General features: G+C 41.1%; 3 protein-coding genes across 4 annotated transcripts; 1 reads left to right on the forward strand and 2 right to left on the reverse strand.

Moving 5' to 3' along the window:
- Window positions 1-651: 651 nt before the first annotated feature.
- On the reverse strand, window positions 652-13,408 carry rragca (Ras-related GTP binding Ca). 2 transcript variants are annotated; one of them, XM_029504277.1, is made up of 7 exons: window positions 13,027-13,408; window positions 9,589-9,690; window positions 8,256-8,455; window positions 4,730-4,844; window positions 3,516-3,658; window positions 2,960-3,108; window positions 652-2,478 (listed from the first exon to the last, which is right to left on the reverse strand). In XM_029504277.1, exons 1-7 carry the CDS (start codon window positions 13,207-13,209, stop codon window positions 2,324-2,326), a joined length of 1,047 nt encoding a protein of 348 aa, XP_029360137.1. In that variant the 5' UTR covers window positions 13,210-13,408; the 3' UTR covers window positions 652-2,323. The 2 variants fall into 2 exon arrangements, with proteins under 2 accessions (XP_029360137.1, XP_029360136.1); XM_029504276.1 differs by having other exon boundaries at window positions 9,589-9,792.
- Window positions 13,409-13,975: 567 nt separating this feature from the next.
- LOC115044519 (c-Myc-binding protein-like) lies at window positions 13,976-16,259 on the forward strand. Its single transcript, XM_029503589.1, has 5 exons — window positions 13,976-14,217; window positions 14,682-14,754; window positions 15,251-15,299; window positions 15,481-15,610; window positions 15,702-16,259. The coding sequence occupies exons 1-5, from the start codon at window positions 14,203-14,205 to the stop codon at window positions 15,747-15,749; spliced, it is 315 nt and encodes a 104-aa protein (XP_029359449.1). The 5' UTR covers window positions 13,976-14,202; the 3' UTR covers window positions 15,750-16,259.
- Window positions 16,163-20,135, reverse strand: gja9a (gap junction protein alpha 9a). The gene has a single exon (XM_029503586.1). The coding sequence runs from the start codon at window positions 18,718-18,720 to the stop codon at window positions 17,233-17,235; it is 1,488 nt and encodes a 495-aa protein (XP_029359446.1). The 5' UTR covers window positions 18,721-20,135; the 3' UTR covers window positions 16,163-17,232.
- Window positions 20,136-20,643: the final 508 nt, after the last annotated feature.

The raw sequence follows: 20,643 nt of genomic DNA on the forward strand, positions 1-20,643 counted from the left end.
ATTCACAGAGTTGTTTTTATATGCACTAAACCAGAAAGAGGAATTTTTTTTCCTCACTCATTATGACACCATATAAACAGAAACAAATCAAGAGGACTGACAGTTTGTCCGGCTACAGATCATTTAAGATAGTTTTTCCCCAAATTAGCGAAGGTTAAAAAGGTCATTTTTTTTTATTAACACATAGAAATTATCCTTAACTTTATAAATGAGATAAAAGCTAAAGTCTGTGCTGGCACTGCTCAGAAATCCTATGGTTGTTATGCTCACAGCGCAGGTCCAGTTAATCAAACAGTGGATCCCTCTTTTTACACAAGCACCTGACGTTTATAGTCAAACTTGAACAGGGCGCATAATTCAGCCAATGCTGAATGCTTGCTGTAAATTTTAAAGTATCAAAAGTTATTGAGGTTGGAGAAGAGGCGATAATGAATCACAATACAGTTGTAGGAAGTGCTTGAGCAAACCTCCAGCGCCATCTTGTGTTTGACTGCAGACCTGCATTATATTAAATGGTAAGCAAGAAACCGGGATAGAGCACCTTTCTGTTTCAGTCAGCAACAGTCAGCTGTCCCAAGAACAGTAGTGACTGTTTAAAATTCAGGCCAATTACTACAAAAACAAAAAACTAAATTTACATTTTCATTTATTTCACACAGTATAGCTCACAATACATTAAATCAATCATCCATCAAGCTTCTGATGTGCAGGTGTTTATTTTCATACGACTGATAATGACAATGTTGAGAAGAATTCGGGGGGGTGGGGGGGTCTAAAGAAGAAGAGTTATTTGAATAGCTTTGCTCAGTGAAACCCAGGATTCAGGGTTACCCTGTTAAGTTATCCAGATAACGCTGCTTTTCTGCTCTTTGGATGCAGCAGGTCTGACTTTTGACATGTCACCACAGATATAAACAAACAGAAAATGCATGGACGACAAATGGGTCACTGCAATAGTTTGCTGAGAATTTGGTCTTTTTCTCCTCCTTTCTGCTGAAGTTCCTTGATTAGCTTTACTTTCTCACCTTTACATACAAAGAGAAGTATTGTGGCTGAGAACGATGGAAGCAGACAACACGCTGATGTATGTCTGCTTGGAATGGGTACATTTTGTCTTTGTGAAACCTACTCAGAGCCAAACTAATTATGAGACGTGGGTCAACAGTTTTCAATGGGACAACTGTAGTTGGAAAAATGTGCAAGTTTCAACCAGTTCATACCGTTTTTTTAGATTGCAACAAATAAAGGTTCAGTCGAGGGATGTTTTTCCTATTTTTCCATTTTGGCAGTGTTTCTGTAAAAACATTTCCAAATTTCCAGCAAAAACTTATCAGAGATTCAATTAAAAGTCTGATTTCCATGGGTGTGCACACACAGGGAGACTTTACTTTCAGTGATTGAAGAGTTTTAATAATGCTAAGCTGCTGTTATTGAAAAGGATGCATATCTTTCCATAAACATCCTTCTCCAGTATCAACAAGGAGCCCAGTCTGGGATCTCATCAAAACCTTTCAGACACACAACCACACGCATTCACACGCACAACAAGTTAGCCATCGACAGCACAATCCCTTTGTGGGCTGCTCACAAAACCTTGTTTTCCCCTTCACGAGTGAAACCAAAAAGCGAGTTTTGGGCAGCATTCAGGTAAGGTGAGGTGAGTGGTGGAGAGAAAAAGCTTGCAATGCAGTCAAGCTTTATCTACATAAGGCCATCTCTGAACAGGTGTGGGTTAGGACTAGCAGTTCACAGTCACCATCTTTTTTTTCTTTGTTTTTTATTTAATTATTATTATTTTTTTTAGATCAGCACAGAAGTGGTCAGGGTGATTTCATCACTAGACAGAATCCTCGAGACTGCAGTCACAGCTCGTCCATGACAAGAGGTTACAAGAAGGGTTTCGTTCTCCCCCCCTCACATCGTTCATACAGAGAGACCAGCAGCTAAATATCACAGTCTTTGACCGCTTCAGGAAATCCAAAGAGAGAGACTTAACACCTTTTCCAGTCCCAGTGCGTTTCCACTCTCTTGACTTCCTCACAGCCAATACGGTGTTTTGCATCTGCCTGAAACGGATGCTTGAATTTCCCTTCCATCACAGCTTGAGAAGCCTGACCCCCTCGGTGCTCCAGTGTTGCTCCCACACTCTCTTGGCTCAAGCTGTCTCTCAGTGCTTTCAGTGCTGGGACCAAGGGATTGTTATTGGTGCACCGGGGAGCCCTGAGTTTAGTAGTCTGACCTCTAGGCTCCCTGGTTCTTCTCCATCTATCCATCCCTCCACCCTCTTTTTTCATCTTTTTCATTTTTTATATTGCATCAGTGTTTAGACAGTGTTGCGCGGCGTGCCGTTCATTGCAACAGCCTTGTTGCAGGGGGAGCCAACAGCCTGGGAACTCACTGGACGCTGACTGGAAACACCCACCTCAAATACTTCATGGATGGCCTTCCGGAAACAGTGGAAGTTGTAGTCTATTAATCCTAAGAAACCAAGAAATATAAAAGTAGTTTTAATGGCATCTCAAAGTCTATTTGAAAACAAATACTGTTCTATTTAATTATGTCATGACTATAAAAATAAAACATCAATGTTAAATGAAAGTAAAGACATATTGCTGATTTAAGGATGTGAAAACGTTTATTTTCGGGGAATTGCAGTCAGAATTCCTTTAGCTTTTTCTTTTTTTCCCCCCAAAAATAGGTCTCTTGTAATTCCGGTGAAACAAACTAAATCTCTGGATCTACCCTTTGATGTACTTAATTACAACAAATTACAGAGAATAGGTGTTGCATACATGCAGATGCACACTCAGTGTGCAATGCCAGGATAGCGAAGAAGAAGGGGGAGGGGGGAAAAAAAAAAAAAAAAAAAAGAGAGAACACTTGACTCAAGCCACAGCATCATTAAGCCAAATTAAGCCAAATGAGGTGCCGAGGATCACAGATTTCTCTGACAGCTAACCTTTGCGCTCAAAACTTTCTTCTCGCAGGATGCAGACAAGGGCCAGGAACTTGGTGACCTCTTTCAGGTACAGCACAGTGGTGTTGTTGAGCTTGATGATGGCCATGGACTCCTTGTCATAGGCACTGCCGCTGCCATCCTCCCTCAGACTAGTGTGCCACAACAAAACATCACAATGTTTAGGGTAAAATGGAAAATAAACTGCAGCTTACCAATGATGTCATTAATTAAGCAAATAAATATATAATTGAAGTTATGCTTCAATAACAACATCGAGAGACAACAATGGCTGCACTCTACATCTTAGAGCATCAACAAAGTACAGGGAGAGTAAACTAAATGTGCTTTATTTATTTGAGTAGTTAAAATGCAAATTTACACTAAACGTTAATAAACCTACTCTAAAGATACTCTGGCCCACGTTTCAACGTGCTGTCTGTAAAGCTCTTGCCTGTTAAATTGAATGAAGATGTGTAGAGAGAAGTGGCACAACCCAACTCTGACCTCTATGATAAATTGTCAAACAAGCACAGAAAACAAACGCCAACACACTCACCCATAGATGCAGGAGACGTCAATGACCACATCGATCATATCACAGCACAGCTCGTAGGACTGCATGTCGACAGGAGAGCTGTCTGTGGCAATGTAAATCTTACTGACCACATCGAACAGGAAGGCCTTTTCTATCCCTGAATTCTGTCAGACAAATATTAGATGAAGCACAGGGAGGAAGAGGGAGAGAAAAAAAGTGGGCGATGAAGAAAGGAAATATTAGGAAACTGTTGTGGTAAAGAAACACTGATTAGATTACTTAGATTGGTAATATGACGACACATGTCGATAACTGATGAGACATTTATTGCTGAATAATATCTTGATTAAGGTTCAGTGAACCGAGAAGTTCTTTAACTTTTACAGCAGGGCAGTTCTCCTTTTCATATCGCTGGGTCATAAATCAATGAAAGCAGCCCAATTTTTTATTTTTATTTATTTTTTTGTTCTTATTCAATTTTGGAGCGATATGATGATCAAACCACTCTGACCTGCCAATCTCTTCATTAGCTCACTAACACAAAAACAGACTTTCCTGTCTTCATATTTATCTAATAACTTTCCGGAACTTCTTACACTGAAATGTACCAAACGTTGTGTGACAATGCATATGGAAGCCAGGTACGCATGTGAAATTATGTTTTGTCTTATCGATCAGTAAAGCTCAATATGAATCCTCAACCACCTTTTAGCACGTTATTTCCTGTGTATTGATAATTGGAAATGTATTGGTATTTGTTGCTAAGTTTAAATCAGTTATGAAATACAGATTTACTGGGTCCCTTCTCGACCTTTTTGATTCTTGTTCATGGTCAAACTGGCCAGAGGGAGAGTGTTGTGGAAAATCTGTTGAACAAACAAAAAAACGATCTGGATACACTAAAACACTACCAAACTAGATTTAAAAAAAAAAAAAAAAAAAGACATGTTATTATTTGCAAGCAGTATGTGGTGACGTGCAGCAAGTTCTGCCATGATGATTCTATGGCAGCGATATTTTGGGTGTTGGATGTCAACATATGTAAACAATTTAGAAATCACTCCCTCAGCAGCTTTCCCATCAAACCACAAACACTGCCTGAAAAGACTGAGGGTGCTGGAAGAACTGCCAACAGTGGCCTCGGGGCTTTCAGTGACTCATATTCACTCTGCCACACACAAAATCACATCTTCAGTGACAATATCACGAAAAAGGTTTGTTGACAAAGAGCTTACAGAAATGAAGATGTTCAGAAGGTTCTCCAGAGTGGGGAGTTGAGGGATGAGCTTCTGCACCACTTTGCTGAAGGCCTCAAAGATTGAGTGGTCGTAAATACTTGTCAAATAAAAACTGAAAAGACAAAAGGAAAGAGGAGGTGAATCAGTTGTTGCTGAGCTGTCACTTCTCACTTCCTGAAAAAGCATATGGAAGCAGGTAAAATCATAGATAAGCACAACATCACATGACAGTCTGAGGCAGGGTGGTGGGAGAGAGAGAATTTAAGCATTTACGCCCAATTTTGATATAAGATCACAGAAATGGAAATGAAATTAGTATATCTGTTCTCATATGACTGCAGGAAAAGGGGGCCCATCATTTCTTTCACATTAACTCAAGCCACTCACCTTTCACTTAAGTGAACTGTCTGCATACACTTGGCAAAAACTCGACTTTTCAGAGCACAAGAGCGCCATGAGGCAGAGCAAAGAGGAGAAAAAAATAAAAAAAATAAAATAAAAACAGCCCTCTTAGCGCTGCTATATATCCAGGTCGGCCATGGCTGTCTAACCAGAATAAACAACAATCTCACCCCACATAAAACATAGTGAAGCTGGTGCCAACAGCATCCAAACATCAACAGTAAAGCTGTTCACCGAGCTGACCGAGCTGAGCCTGGACGGCCTGTTTTATACGGTACACAGCACAGTGTTTCAGGGCCACGCTGTGATTAGCAATCTTTCTCTATGTTTTTTTCATTTTCATTAATGTGTATTCCGAATTTTTCTATTCATTACATTTCTACATGTTTTGTCTGTTAAATTTAATTAAACCGCAAAAAAATTACTAATAGCCCACCCCCCCCCCCCAAAAAAAAAAAAAAAAAAAAAAAAATCTACTGTAGTTAAAAGAATTCAAGCCTGTCAAATTTGTTCCAAATTGAGTTTCTTTCCATCAATCGTCTTCCAGCTGCATTTTCAATAAGGCTTTGATTCCATAAAAGATTTACGAAGCTCAAAGTTTTCAGCGGCCCAAAAATAGAAAGTGCAGTCTAACAAAGAGCAAATACTCACATTTACCCAACTAATAACTACCACAATACAATGTTAAACAATTACTTTAATCAATGATCAATTAAGCCATCAATTTGTTTTCTGTGTATTGACTAAGCTATTAAGCCATCAATGGTGGATATTTCTAGGCTCTTTTTTAGGATATATGATGCAGTTAATGTGCCAATATTTCCCTAGCAAACCAGTCACTAAATATCCGAATAATTTATAACTGCAACTGCACTTCAGCCTCCTTTGTAGACCTTAGAGATGTCCGCTCTTTTCAGCCTGAATCATAAGAGCTCTGTTATATGAAGCACGTCATTGATTCTTCATTAGAAGATGAAAGAGGAATCTTGCAGTAACACGAAGAGTATGCAGAACGTTGTAACAGAGGATTGGTATGAACACCAAACATCTGTCATGAAGTTTCATCAAGTTAAATATCAGACTATAGAATGCAAGTCAACACCTTATTCATGGTCATACAAGTAAAATATCACACATCATTTTAAAACGGAAGGAACAATATAGATTAGTGTTATCTATATGACCAGCATGTGTAATAATTTTGCTCTATATGGGCAGATTTATGTTTTAAAAAGTGACATTTCAGGATTTTCTTACAATACAAAACAATTTTCACTTTCACAGTTGACACTTGTGTCAAGGTTGTAGAAACCCTTAATAATAAAATAAATAAATAAAAATCTGTTTAATTCAACAACACTTTCTGTTTGGCTGCTGGACCAACCTGCTTGAGCTCACTTCTATGCTGTGTTTTGGTAAGATTTGTGGAAATTTGCTGAACAAAACAGTAGCAGCACTTCAAGGCTCAAATTCACTGTGATTCAGTGTTATTGATGTGAACCTCAGTTTGTAGGAACATTTATTTCTGAACAGCAACTTTTAATGTTGCCCCCCCCCTCTTTTTTTTATTTTTTATTTATCTTAAGTGAATAAAATATTTTTGTATTATTTTATTTTCATATTCAGGAACCTATGGACCTGCTCTCAGGGTTTTCACTGGCTCCCTAAAACGCAGTAAAGAAACTCTTTTTGAGCCTGACAGGCCTGAATGACTATTGGCTGGTTGCCCTCACCGAGACAGTCATGAAGTGGGAGGATGGTTGATGGTTTTGAGAGGATGGTTATAGTCCACATAAAAAAAACAGAGAAAGAGATCCACTGACGGTGCCATTTTATCTGTGGTGCACACTGCTCTCACCCACTTGGAGAGTAAGGACTCGTATGTCCGACTGCCCTTTGTGGACTTCAACACAATAATACCAGAGGCTCTGGTGACCAAACTGAACAAAAGTGGACTGAGCACCTCCATCTGCAACTGTGTCCTGGACTTTCTAACAGACAGACCATAATCTCTATCATCTCCCTGAGCACTGGCTCCACCCCGGGCTGTGTGATGAGCTCCCTCCTGTACACCCTGCTGATGTATGACTGCACGGCAAACCACCCCGGCTGCCATATTAAGTGTGCTGACGACACAGCGGTGGGTCACATCAACAACGATGAGTCTGCATACAGACAGGAGGTGGAACACCTAGAAGGTTTGTGCAGAGAGAACAACCTCTGCATCAATGTGAAGAAAACGGAAGAGTTGGTTGTGGACTTCGGGAGGAACAACCACATGCCCTCTCCCCTGCACATTGGAGGAACAGCTGTCGGGATGGTCTCCAGTGTCAGGTACTTGGGCGCACATCTAGACAACCTCACCTGGAGCAACAACACCTCCTGCCTTGTTAAGAATCACCACCAGGACTCTACTTTCTTAGGAGGTGCAGACGTGCTGGACTTGGGAGCTCAGCCCTGACCTCATTCTACAGATGTGCAGTGGAGAGTGTTCTCTGCTCCTGCGTCAGTGTGGCATGACGGCTGCTCTGCTGCAGAGAAAAAGGCCCTGCACAGGGTGGTGAAAACTGCACAAAGGATTGTGGGTGGCAGCCTATACATCACCACAGACATCTACACAGCTAAGATGCAGGAAAAAGGCCTCCAACACCATAAGGGACCTCACCCACTCATTGTTCTGCTCCTCCCCTCAGGCCGGAGGTGGAAGAGTACCAGGAGCAGAACCAGACTCAACAAAAGTTTTTTTCCCACAAGCTGTTTGGCTGCTGAACTCTGTTGGCCCCCTTTAAACACTCGCCCCCGATGGGCATGTGCTTTATTGCAATATTGGCTAAATTTGCCAACCGGACTATCACTTTTTCTTTGATTTCATTTTCCTTTGATTTAATGTAAATTCAGTACTTTTTATTACCAAAGCCCACCAAGCACGCACACGCACACGCACGCACACACACACACACACACACACACCTTGATCTGGCCTCAGTTCATTTCGTACCCCCCTCATGCATGCATATGTTGTGGGTATAACCCTAACCCTGTGGGTATAACAATAAAACTTCCTTAACTCCTTGAATGTATGGCTAGTGAGTTGAAAAACAAAATATTAAACCAAATGTACCTTAGATGAAGTTTCTCTAAGCTGGCATCAGCCAGATCGTCATTAGCTCTCTGGTGGATGTCTCTCTGGGTCTCAATCTTGTGATCATCTGACAACCCGTCAACTTTGTGGATGAAAACCTCAAAGTTAATATCTGGATTTACCCTGTAGGCCCGGGACACAGTGAGGTGAAGCCTACCAAGAGCCTCCACATAGTCATCCTGCAAGGAAGGAAGTGGTATTAAAACACAGCAGCATTATACTCAGCTTTGCAGATTAATAAATTGCAAAAATTTCCTTCACCTTACAGTCTTTATTTTAGATGACAGCATTGAGACACACGATCACCACATAATTAATTCATCACATTTGCTTCTGCTAAATGTCAGCATAGTTAAAACAACTGAGACAAAAACAATTCAATTTTCTTCAACATTCAGATGCCTCAAACCTCTTAAAAAAAAAAAAATGTACGTGGCAATCTTCTGCCTGCGTGAACTTTGATAACGGCAATTTAAGTGATTCACTGCACGTGCATCTTATACTTTAAGTTAAAAACAAATTACAATAACCATGACCTTGCAGATTCCCATCACTAGACTGAACAGGGAAACCAAGAAATGCAGCCCATTAAAAAGTGTAACTGCTACAACCTGCTCTTTTGTGAGCTGAATCCAAAGCAATCATTAAAGGCTTCCCCGAGACAGCGTGAAGTGTATGTCCTCATCAGTTTTACACCAGGTATGAAAAAACGTGCCACTGCATTGTCTTACAAAACAGCAAGACAAAAACAGTTCTCTACAGACATCACTGTGTGACCAAGTGCTGAAACAAATTGAATCTGATGCACCTACTTGAGTGGAAATAAACTCTGCGATCAGATCGGCTGTGGCTTACACTGTAGCTGAGATTACTCCTTGAAAGCACTTATGCTCCTGTGGATGTCACTGGGATAAAAGCCAAGGCGTGTAATTGTCTTTTATTCTGGCTGTTCCAGCTGCTCATCACTGAGCTCAAATTTCAAGGAGTTAGAAACGGTCTTCTCTTGTGTTTTGCCTTGTATTCAGTGTCAGCGACCAGTTTATAAAAAAAAAAAAAAAATTAGGATTATTATTTTCATCATACACAAACTGAAAAAATATATGTGAAAGTGAGTCGGAATATTGACAGCTTTCTATTAAATGTGCTATAATTGCATGTAAAGCAAGAGGAAGAACAAAAACCTATCTTTTAGTCAGCATATTTGAAATGTGACTGTTTACTTCCTGTGTCCAGAGCAAGTCAAGCGAATAAGCACAGTCGCTTCATGTGTTCATGGCTGCATCTAACAAACGATTGATTTGCTGTTCCTCACCTGGGCATCAATGACGAATATCAAAGCCCCAGTTCCTCTGAAGATCATCTCATAGTCAAAGGTGGGGTCAAAGAAGTCAACCTGGCCTGGGAAGTCCCAGATCTGGAAGTTGACGAATGAGCTGCTGGAGATGTCATCCTTGTAGATCTTGTTAGTGCTCTCCAGGAACAAGGTCTCATTAGGAGACATTTTGTGAAAAACCACCTGAAAGCAGAGAAGGGAAAAGAACACATGCAGATGAAATGTATTGGTTTTCGTTGTAATCAACCTAGAAAGTCTGTCACAAAGTAATGCTGCATACATTCTAGCACAATCCTACAGTTTTAGGTTTCCTAATCTAATACCCAGACAAAGCTCCGGTTAAGTTAAGATGCAAACATTGCCCTGGCAGGTTCTGATATAACAGCTGAGCTACTCCTCAGAGCTAATAAAACTACAGTTCTTTAACACTGCTCTGCGTAATCATGCCATGCAGAGATGAAGACTGCAAATTAGACAACTATTATCTATACCTGAGCTGTTACAGGCTTAAACACTGACTCCATTTATTTCAAATTTATTTAGCTTTTAGAGTGACAGGCTTGACATGACTTTCCTGACACATTGTGCAACTCTTTCAGGGTGTCATGTGAGTTTTTGCTTTTTGAGCTGTATTAGGATCTCTGAATATTTGTTTTTTTAGATTTGTATTGAAGACTTTCAACTATTTCTTGCACATGCTTTTGAAAACAGTAAGAATTGTATGTTTTGTGTAGAATACAACATCTTGAATGAATGATCGGTGTGTTTTATTTTTTTTTTAACAGTTACAGATGCACTGTATAATGCATAATTGTATAATGAATAATTATCATGTGTTACTTGTATTAAGATTACATTGGTTTCATGAGATTGTCGTGACAGCCCCATACTATGATTCCAGCACATCCGAGAGATCATCTGGTTGTCACATGCAGAGCAAAAGGGAAAAGGGCAAAACATTGCAGACTCACTGGTCTGATGCAACACATGTCACTCTATAGTCAGCATTTTTCAGTTGCAGCAGACAGCAAGACTGGCGCTGCAAAGTCAATCGTAATTTTGGGCTGACCAGAGTCTTGGTCTACTGGATACAGTAACAGGTAGAAAATAAATTGGGGTGGATTATGGTGGAGATTTGTGCCTTTACTGCCATGTTGAATCAGTGTATGGGTGACTGAGGTCACAGGCTACTAAACCAGCAACAAGCCAAATCACATGTTTTCAGCCCGTACTTGAGTCTTACAGGGCAGCATTACTCAGGGACTTGAGGATGTGTGGATTACTGAAAAACAGAACACATGAAATTCTTTCCTTTTAATTCCTTCAGGCATTGTCTTTAGGATATGCTCTTGGCATGTCGTACTATATTTAGCCTGATTCAACTTCCCCCTTAGATTTTAATATGAATAATAAAATAGCACAGAAGGAACAACTGCATCACATCTATTATTCAGCTACGGTGCGAGTCTGGAAGTGGTCTGAAGAATGTGATGGAGACCGCTGACTTTCCCGTACAAGCTACTGTTCTAATGAAAGCAAAGTCAGAAATAACCCTGAGTGCCCCCCCCACCTCAAATTAACTGCATGTCTGTTGATTTTGAGTTATGGCTAGTTTCATTAAGTACAAAATGTTAAGAAATTTTCACCACTTAGGTACAAAAATCAAATAAAAGCCTTTGAGCCTTTGTTAACTTCAACTCTGAAAAGTATTATTATCCAATTTATATTGTGTTGACAAGAACACGAATACACTTATTTTCATTGGTAGTCACATATCCCACCAATATTTGATAGCATCATTGAATATATTTATATAAACAGTTGCAGATTACACTTGTATGAAAACAACAATTACTGATTAAATTAATCCCAAGTAGGAACAGTACTATTAACTGGTTTAACATTAACGGTGACTTAAAGCATAATTATTCAACCCTAGGGGCTGAGTAATCCCAAGATTTAGAGGGGAAAAAAGCAAAGTGACTATGGTCACAGAATGTGGGGCATTAATGGTAAATTTCTGAAGTACTGTTGAGAAACTTGCACTGTAGCCCCTGCTGCCGGAACAACAGGCTCTGAGAAGATTTTGAATATACACAGGTTTCTCTTTGTTCGTTTGTTTTAAAGGGACCAGAATGGAATAAAAGTTGGTCCAGATGCTGGCTCAATTGCCAATGAAGCCAACACTGCTGCAGGAACAATGACAGATGGAGTCTTTATCTTTATCAACTGAAAAAACTAGGGAAATCATTAGTGTGGGAGTATTTCAATTATAAAAAGGCCAGGGGGTTAAAGATGGCGGCCACCAAATCTGTAAAACCTGCCGAAAGAAAATTGCAGCCAAGGGGGTTCAACATTTGCATGATCACCATTCAGAGATATGCTCACAATTAAAAAGGTACGCAAGCGTTTAACTATGCTACAGCACGATGGTCTGCATATGCATGTGTGTTAAATTGTTAAAAACATGATACATTATAATCATTCCATTAAAATCCATAATCAGCCCATCCATAATCCCAAAGTAAGCTGCGCCAGCATCTGCAAAATCTACCATCACATGTAAACACTCTTCTGGTAATGTTAGTTTACTCGGGCTGAAGCTGAAACTTTGGACTCAGTTGACAGAAATCCAAAGTGCAACTGCTTTGTTTTTAAATTTTTCAAGCCAAACATGTCACACTTCCAGCTGCTTCAGTGTAACAATTTACTACTTTCCAGTCTTAGATTGAGGTAAACTGAACATCTTGGTAAACTGATTGCAGAAAAATGGTTTGAAAACATCACTTTGGGCTGATGAGAAATCAATAACCAATCACAAATATCGCAGCTATTTTAAACTCGGAGTATTGCATGTTAATGGGTTTTTATGGGGGGGGGCAAACACATTGAAGCCACCTTTGCCCTCCCAGATGGCTGATCCGGCCCTGATTTAAACACATATGCAGAGATGTTGTGGTGCTGCTGTAGTGATTTACAGTGTTTGGGTTTGCACAGCTGAAGGTGTGGTCCCTTTTTTTTTTTTTTGGCTGTCATGTGAGAGCCACACATCAGTCCTAACCAGCCTCACAGCTGGGTGGGACTAAGATATATTTGGCATGTCAGACAAGCTGTTAGCTGAACAGTCACATGCTGCACATCCACCGTCCGCCGGGTTAATGATTCCCCCGCAAGCTAATGAAAGCTAACGGGAAGAGCTGCTTTGATTGGACTTCCTCCCCCTCCTGTGTAGCAACACTCAGTCAGACACACACACACACACACACACACACACACACACACACACACACACAGCTAGTTATCTCCTGATACAGTTTCCATCACCTGCGACATGCTAAAGTAACTCGCTAGCCCTTTAGGCTAGCCTCCCCGTTGGCCCGGGCAGGCTAGCTAACTCCGTAGCCGCCCGGTCCTCACCTTCTGTATGGACGACTTGCCGCTCCTCCTCAAGCCCATGAGCAGGATCCTCGGTTTGCTGTCGGAGGGCGCCGGGCTGTCCTCGATGTCGGCCTCCTCTTCGCCGTAGCCGAAATCTTTGGGGAAGGAGTCCGCAACCCCGTAGCTGTCGGACAGCTGTTCCACATCGTACTGAATCGACATTTTGACCCAACGACTGGTGGCTTCCCCTGGTTTCCCCCTCCGCCGCCTCCCCCCCGGTTCAGTCGTCGCTTACCGAGCCCGTGTTGACACCAGACGGTGGTTGTGCACCGCAGATTAACGCCAGGCAGAGAGAATAGGTAGTCAGGAAAGCTTCGGCTCGTCGGACACACACAGCCTGATCACACACATTTCCTTTGGATTTCCTCTCCTCCGTTAAAAAAAAAAAAAAAAAAAAAAAACACACACACACACAAAAAAAAATCACCCTTTGGTCCCGCCTCCCCACTCTTATTGGCTGTAGCGGTTGCAATTCTAGATGTGATTGGTCCGACCGCCTGTCAATCTCCTGAGGACTGACGCTGTCACCTGACCAGTACTCCGACGAGTTTTGTGACCTATCACCCGAATAAAAGGCAGATAAACACTCTCATCGCGGATTTTTAAAGCTCCGTCACAGTCAATAAATCAGACATTTTCTTGTCATATTTTTTTGGGCTTCTAAAAACGAAATATCTGCATAAAATCTATGTTGAACAAGCCAAATCGAAGTTGAGCAATTGTGTCGTTACGGCGCGTCACCAGCAGATGGTGGCAGATACCCACCACGGGCTGGATGTGACCTTAACAGTCGAAAAAAATATCGGAAATTATAAATATAAGTCACGATGAAGACGCACGAGTGTATCATTAGCTTTAAATGTTAAGCAAGCGCTGAGTGTCCGCGGGCGTTTAGACTTCTTAACAACAGGGGATTTCTCTAAAGCTACCACCGTTTTTGTGCAAAGTCGGTGGTTTTTATTCGACACACCTTTCGGTTTATTTTTACGAGGCACACTTGAAGGCATCGTCGGCGGCTCGAAGGAAGGTGACACAGGAAAGTTAACTTTCCGGCTCAGTTTGGATTTGGCAGTCACAACTAACCACCGTGACATCAGGTGGACAGAAGGCACAGTGTTCACAGGAGGAAAGTCAGCCGTGCAGCTTTAAATCACCATGTCTCATCCAAGAGTGAGTGTGTTTGGTTCTGTTGTTGCACCAGTGCCCGGTCTAATATTCAGAAAGTAGCTAAGCTAACGTTAGCACCCTGGGAAGAGTAGGAGTTGATTGGTGATACGTCAATCACCTGTGAGCTGATCATTTGGGCTTTTCTGTGTTTATTGTACATGTTAAGTAACTTAAGTTGAGGGTGTTAAAGTAGTAATAACTATAAACGTATTTAACAGCATGCCATGATTTGTCCATGTTAAATCTGTCAGCACTTGATTTCTTAAAAACAAACACAACACGAAGGAGCAGCTCAGCTATCACAGTGGTAAAATTACTGGATCTTGAACAAGGAAGAGATGGAGAATGACTAGACACAACGTGACACTGAAACATAATAAGAGACCATGTAACCCCAAGAGAGTATTTTTTTTGTGTGGCTGTAATACAGATGTCAGTAATCTAATGCCTGACTTTGCTCCACACAGGTTTCAGACACCAAAAGGGAGCAGTTTCGGAGGTACTTGGAGAAAGCCGGTGTTGTTGACAGTCTTACTAGTGGTATGGCTTTTTTTTTTTTTTTTTTAAATGGAGGCACTGTTTAAAATCTTCCTCACAACATAAACAACTCACAAAAAGCAAATGAAGTCAAACCAGAAGAGCTGCTGACAAATGTACAAATGCTGAGCACAGATCCTGCTCCAACAGGACTGAACTGAAAACACCAATAAACAGCAAAACAAAGAATCAGTGTGATGAGTAAATCATGTTAAATCATCATCTAATGCGAGACACTGAGACCAAATGAAGCATACTAATAATTAAAGAAGGGCGTCATTGGAAAATTTTAAACACTGGTATTAATATGATATGGGAGTTTCTTTACTGACATACCTTTCTTTGTTTGTTTACCAAAATATAGAACAGTTTTAAGAAGTCCAGGAATCCTCCAAAGTATTTCCAAAGAAGTCAGTTTCTGTATTGAATTGTAAGACCCAAAAGTATTGGGTATCTGCAATTTCATTTAAACCCCCCCCCCCCCCCTTCTCTGTTTCAGTACTCGTGGCTTTGTATGAACAACCCGATAGGCCCAGCAATGCCCTGGAGTATCCTTTTGCTCACATTTAGCTCATCTTGATATGGCCAAATAATTTTTTGGTTTGAAGTGGGTTGAGCAGCAGAGTCAAGTAGCCACATGATGAAAGAAGATTCACAAATACAATAGACACATTTTCTGTCGATTCTTTCTTCCTTTCTTTTTTTTTTTTTTTAACCAACTTACTCCAGATTTGTGAAGCAGCATCTCGGTGCTGCTGGCCAGATTTCAGCTGACTCTGAGGCTCTGCAGCAGGAGGTGCTTGACCTAAGGCAGAGGTGTGCACGTTTGACAGAGGAAAACAAAGACCTCAAAGCAAGGGTAAGCTTAATAACTAAATGTATGTACACATTCAACATACTGTTTAAGGCACTTTACAAGCAGAGTCCTTTTTTTTCTCCTCACTCTGCAGCTTCAACACTATGAACCAGTATCAGAAGATGGAGCCACAGCTGAGTAGACCACAGCAGAGCTTTGGTTTGAGGGTTTTTTTTTTTTTTTTTTTTGGTTGTTGTTGATATTGTTAATATGTCTGACAAGACGAGGTGGCACTGTCAGGTGGAAGCCAATCATTTTTTATATAGCTGGGCAATTTTTTGTAAATCTTAGTTTCTACTCCTTTTCTTAGAACCTAACTTATTCTGTACATGTATTTATATATGTATGTTGCTTTTGTCACTCCTTACAATAGCTTTACCAAGAGTTTCTTCATATCATTGGGCAAGTCACTTCTTAAGAGTGTAGGCATCATTTTTTTGAGAGGACTAAAAGGGGTTCCATAACCAGCACCAACTTTACTGCGAATGAGTTTTCTTTTCTAGCTTCTTGTTGTAAAAATACACCTATTGTACATGGACACAAAGATGGTAACAAAGACACACATATACTTTATTTTGAAAGGTCTGCTCAAAGTGAATTGCTGTAAAAATTTCACAAATATGTCACTTGTAAAATAAAGCACAGTATTGCATTATGAGGTCAATCACTATTTTCTGAACAGCAGTCTTTCTATTAGGCCTCTCGTGGAGGAACTTGGTGTAGTTTCAGTTCTCAGAGTATTCTGGGTTTTGAAACATTAACAACCCCAATTGAGTTTCCTTAAAAAAGATCAAGATGGTATTCACATTCCTGAATAACACTTACAGAGGTCTGAAATATAATTACATCTTCAGTCATAATAAATTATTAATAGAATTAATAGCAATAGCTCAGATTAAAACTGTTCTAATAATGCAATAATTCAAGAAAGAAAGCTAACAAAACACACAATCACTGCTCTTTGTCATGAAACCTGAAAGTGCTGGAACTGTCACTTATTTTTCACATTTACTTTTTCATAACCCAGATGGCTCCTCTATTTTCTGTACTTGTCTAAAGTCGATGACATTCATGTAGTTTCGAAATAATTCTGGATACTGTGTGGTATTAAAAATCCCCTGAGGAAGCAACCCAAACACTGATACAGAGACAAACATCTCTATGGCCAGATCACATTTGGTATTTTACCAGGTTCGTTCAGATTTTAACAATTTTCATATAATTCATCAGGACCAAGCAATGACAACTATCTGGGACAAAAAACAGCAGTACTCTAGCTAGTGAGGATAGTGCTGCTACTTGTTGATATGCTCAGAAATCTGATGACAATGTTTGACACCCAGGACATGATGCCAACGCTGAGCCAGAAAGCATCTTGTTTTAGAATTACAATAACGATTAAAGGAAACTGCAAACTTTTCAAAAATTATACTTAATTTAAAAGATTTTTTTTCTATGTCACTGCTATAAAAACACCACAGTGGGTTTTTAAAGGACGCAACATAAATGAGACCGAAATGTTAACGGTTTAAAGTGCAGGACATAACGAGAACAAACAAATATAACTGACCGGTTAGAAAGCTGCTTACAGATGTCTGTTGGTAGATAATGCAAATAAGGAAAGCTTAGATCTGCAGGTCTGGAGCTCGTCTGCTGCTCGTGTTACTCGCCACTGATGCTTTGCAGGAAGGTGGTCTTGTGTTTTGTCCGGATTCTGAGCCGGAGTGGTCTGGTGACTCTGGGGAGGCGGCCCGGCTTTGGTGTTTCTCATCTGATTTGGACTGATTTCCAGAGGACGGAGGTCCACTGCTGGCTTTTGTACCTCCATATGAATCTGTATCAGAGCTTTTACCCTCCAGCACTGTGGAGCATTTGGAAGAGCTGTGAGTTATCCACGGTCTCCTAGATGAGCTCAGTGGCAGGGTGGGGAAGGAGCAAACGTGAGCTGCCCGCTGTGGGCGTTTTGGAGAGTCTGGGCTCTCTCTGTCACTGCTGTCTCCCTCTGGGCGTCGAGGAAGATTTAAAAAGTCCTCAGTCTCCTGCTTTGGATTAATCGGGGAGTCACAGCATGCCGAGCAGGGCTCATTGGTAGTCGAGGTGCAGGTACACCCTGGAGGGCACTGAGCTGAACATCTGCAATCGTCCAAATCCTGCTGAATGGCCTGCTCGCCCTGAAGAGGTAGAATATTTGAGGGATTGATAAGGTTTGGGTACATCACTGTGCCCTGAGACCTCTCCATAATGAGGTAGTCACTGGGTGCAGAGGCAATTGTTGCCTTTCGAGCTGCACTGGTGCCTATTTGAACAACAGACTCTTTTTTATATCTGTTTTCATAGAGTTCATCAAGTTCATCTCTCTCGTCTCTTAAATGAGCGTAGAAGTCCAAGATGGTCTTTTTAATCTTCTTGTAGCCCAGATGCATGATCTCTAAGATGTTTAGGAAGAGGGAGATCGCAGCAATGCACTGCATGAACACCATGAAGACACTTTTCTCTGTTGGTCTGGAAACGTAGCAGTCTACAGCGTTTGGACAAGGATCCCGCTCACACTTGAACAAAGGGTAGAGGTGAAAACCATAGAGAAGATACTGGCCTGTCATGAACACCACTTCGACAACGGAGCGAGTTACAATGTGTGCCACGTATGTGCGCAGCAGAGAGCCCCTCAGAGGAGGTTTGTTGAGCTTCCCCTGATCAAGTTGCTTCATCTCCCGCTCAATCCTCTTCCGGGCTTCTGCCATCTCTACATCCACCAACTCCAGCTCCTTCCGCAACAGAGCCTTCTTCTTCTGCCGGGCCTTTTCCAGTGCCCGGAGCCTGTAGAGAGCGTGGCCCATGTAAACCAGAGAGGGGGAGGACACAAATATGACCTGCAGCACCCAGAAGCGGATGAGGGAGATTGGGAAAGCCAGGTCGTAGCAGACGTTTCTGCACCCAGGCTGCTCAGTGTTGCAGACGAAGTCGGCCTGCTCATCATTCCACACATCCTCCGCTGCCACACCGAGGACAAGCATACGAAAGATGAACAGGATGGTGAGCCAGATCTTGCCAACCATAGTAGAGTGGATATGCACCTCCTCTAAAATCCCCCCAAGGAAATTCCAGTCCCCCATCTTCACTCTGCCATTATGACTGCTCGGAGATCAACAAGAAAAAGAGAGATTAGTGAAATGAAATAATTTGGCGAATTGTTTAAAATGGACAGATTGATAGTTGATTAACATAATGAGTACACAAATGTGGAAGAAATTGTTTTTAAAAAGTACTAAAACCCTCAAAAAAAAAGTGTAATATATAAAAATCTAGAATTTCCACAAAATCTTAAGTATCAAAAAGACAGTACCTTTTAACAGAGAAAAAGACAAAACAAAATAACTAGTCGAAAAGAAGCTATAAGGAAAAATGTAGTCACATATTTACAAAAAATAGTATTAAAAATAGACAGAAAAGACTTGTGGATCCAGAGATATGTTTCCTAGTCTTGCCAGTTGTCCACTTCAGCCATAATAAAAGCCTTCCTCTGAGCTGAGCGGGCCGTTATATAAAGCTGGCCAGAGGTCTGTGCAGGTTCCATTTACCTTGCAGAAGCGTGGACAGACTGCCGGTGGTGACTTAAATCTCCTCGGGTCATGCAGCCCTGATGTGCTCACCAAAAAGTTTTAAAAATCGTTATTGCCCTCCACATGAGTCCCTGCGCATCACCTAAACTACAGTGACCCGCCTCTGCTTCAGCGTTGCCAGAAACAAAGTGGGAACAACTGAAATGTGGAGGGCAGAGTGCCAACACTACTTTGACCAGAGAAAGTCGATACCAGCAGCTTCACCGATGCATTTAGATCATGGCCCCACTGCAATGGGGTTGTAAACAGTTGTAGCACCAATACTGACCTCGATCCTGTTGGGTCAGGGCTCTCTCTGTGTTTGTTCTGATCTAACTGCATTACATTAGACTGTTTCACCTTTCTGCACTTAAAGGTTTTCAGGCATTTGAAAGCACTGATGGCTGCTGAAAATACAGCTGGGGGTTAATTTAGGTGTTTGAGGTTTGAGTTTTAATAAGATGTTTCCAGATAAATGCTTTACAAGTCCAGGCAACATGCTTTGAATTTTTTCGCCCTCAATTATTCAGGGTTGGTTGTTTTATATGTTCAAATGAAGAGGAAAGAAAAACAGCGTTTGTTATCAATAACAGTCAGTTATCATTGGGCCTTGTGCGATCAATACTTCTCGGCTGCACTGAAGTAATCAATGAGTCATCATGTCTAATTTCATCCTCTGTTGCATTCTCTCTGGATGTAATTAATTCCCTGTACACTTGACACATTATTTTATCCCATTTGCAAGAAATTTATCACAACGGATTAGCTTGTTCACCAACTTCACAGTCCAATTCTGAACACCATGAAGCACCTTTGTGGGTTAAAATATGCTATTTTCAAAGCACTTGAAATGCTTATTTCATGTTACCAATACAGAGGACAACTTCAGTGCAAGACAATTTGACACCATCTGTTGATCTGAAACCATCCCAGGCTGAACTTTTCCCCTCCGACCTGAAATCTTTCATTCTGCCCAGCAGGATTGATTTAAATCAGTCTGGTACAAACACATTAGGGGTACAGACGGTCACACTGGGGTAACATATTGGGAAAATCCCAGTGCTACTTCCTTTTCCCCCCCTTTCCAATCACAGCAGTCAGTTTTAATGTGTGCTTCAGCCCCCATGTCAAATTCATTTGGGATCAGGAAGGAAACTTCTGCTCTATTATTCATTAGCATAATCTCTCTGTTTCGGAGTATAAAATCCGCTTTGACCAACTTGTGTTGACAATTTAAAACACATCAAACATCAAAACATAAGAAAAAAATAAGTATGAGATTACACGTAGGAAAAAGGATGTTTCTTTTTTTTTATAATTTTCGGCCCATTTATGGTATTTTATTATGAGAAAGGACGGTGTAAAGAGACAGGAAACGTCCTCACCAGAAATTCAATCTGCTCTGAGAATTTGCACCCACATGGTGGCTGACAATCT

The sequence above is a fragment of the Echeneis naucrates genome, chromosome 6 (genome assembly GCF_900963305.1).
Source record: "Echeneis naucrates chromosome 6, fEcheNa1.1, whole genome shotgun sequence".
In the NCBI taxonomy this organism is placed as follows: Eukaryota; Metazoa; Chordata; class Actinopteri; order Carangiformes; family Echeneidae; genus Echeneis; species Echeneis naucrates.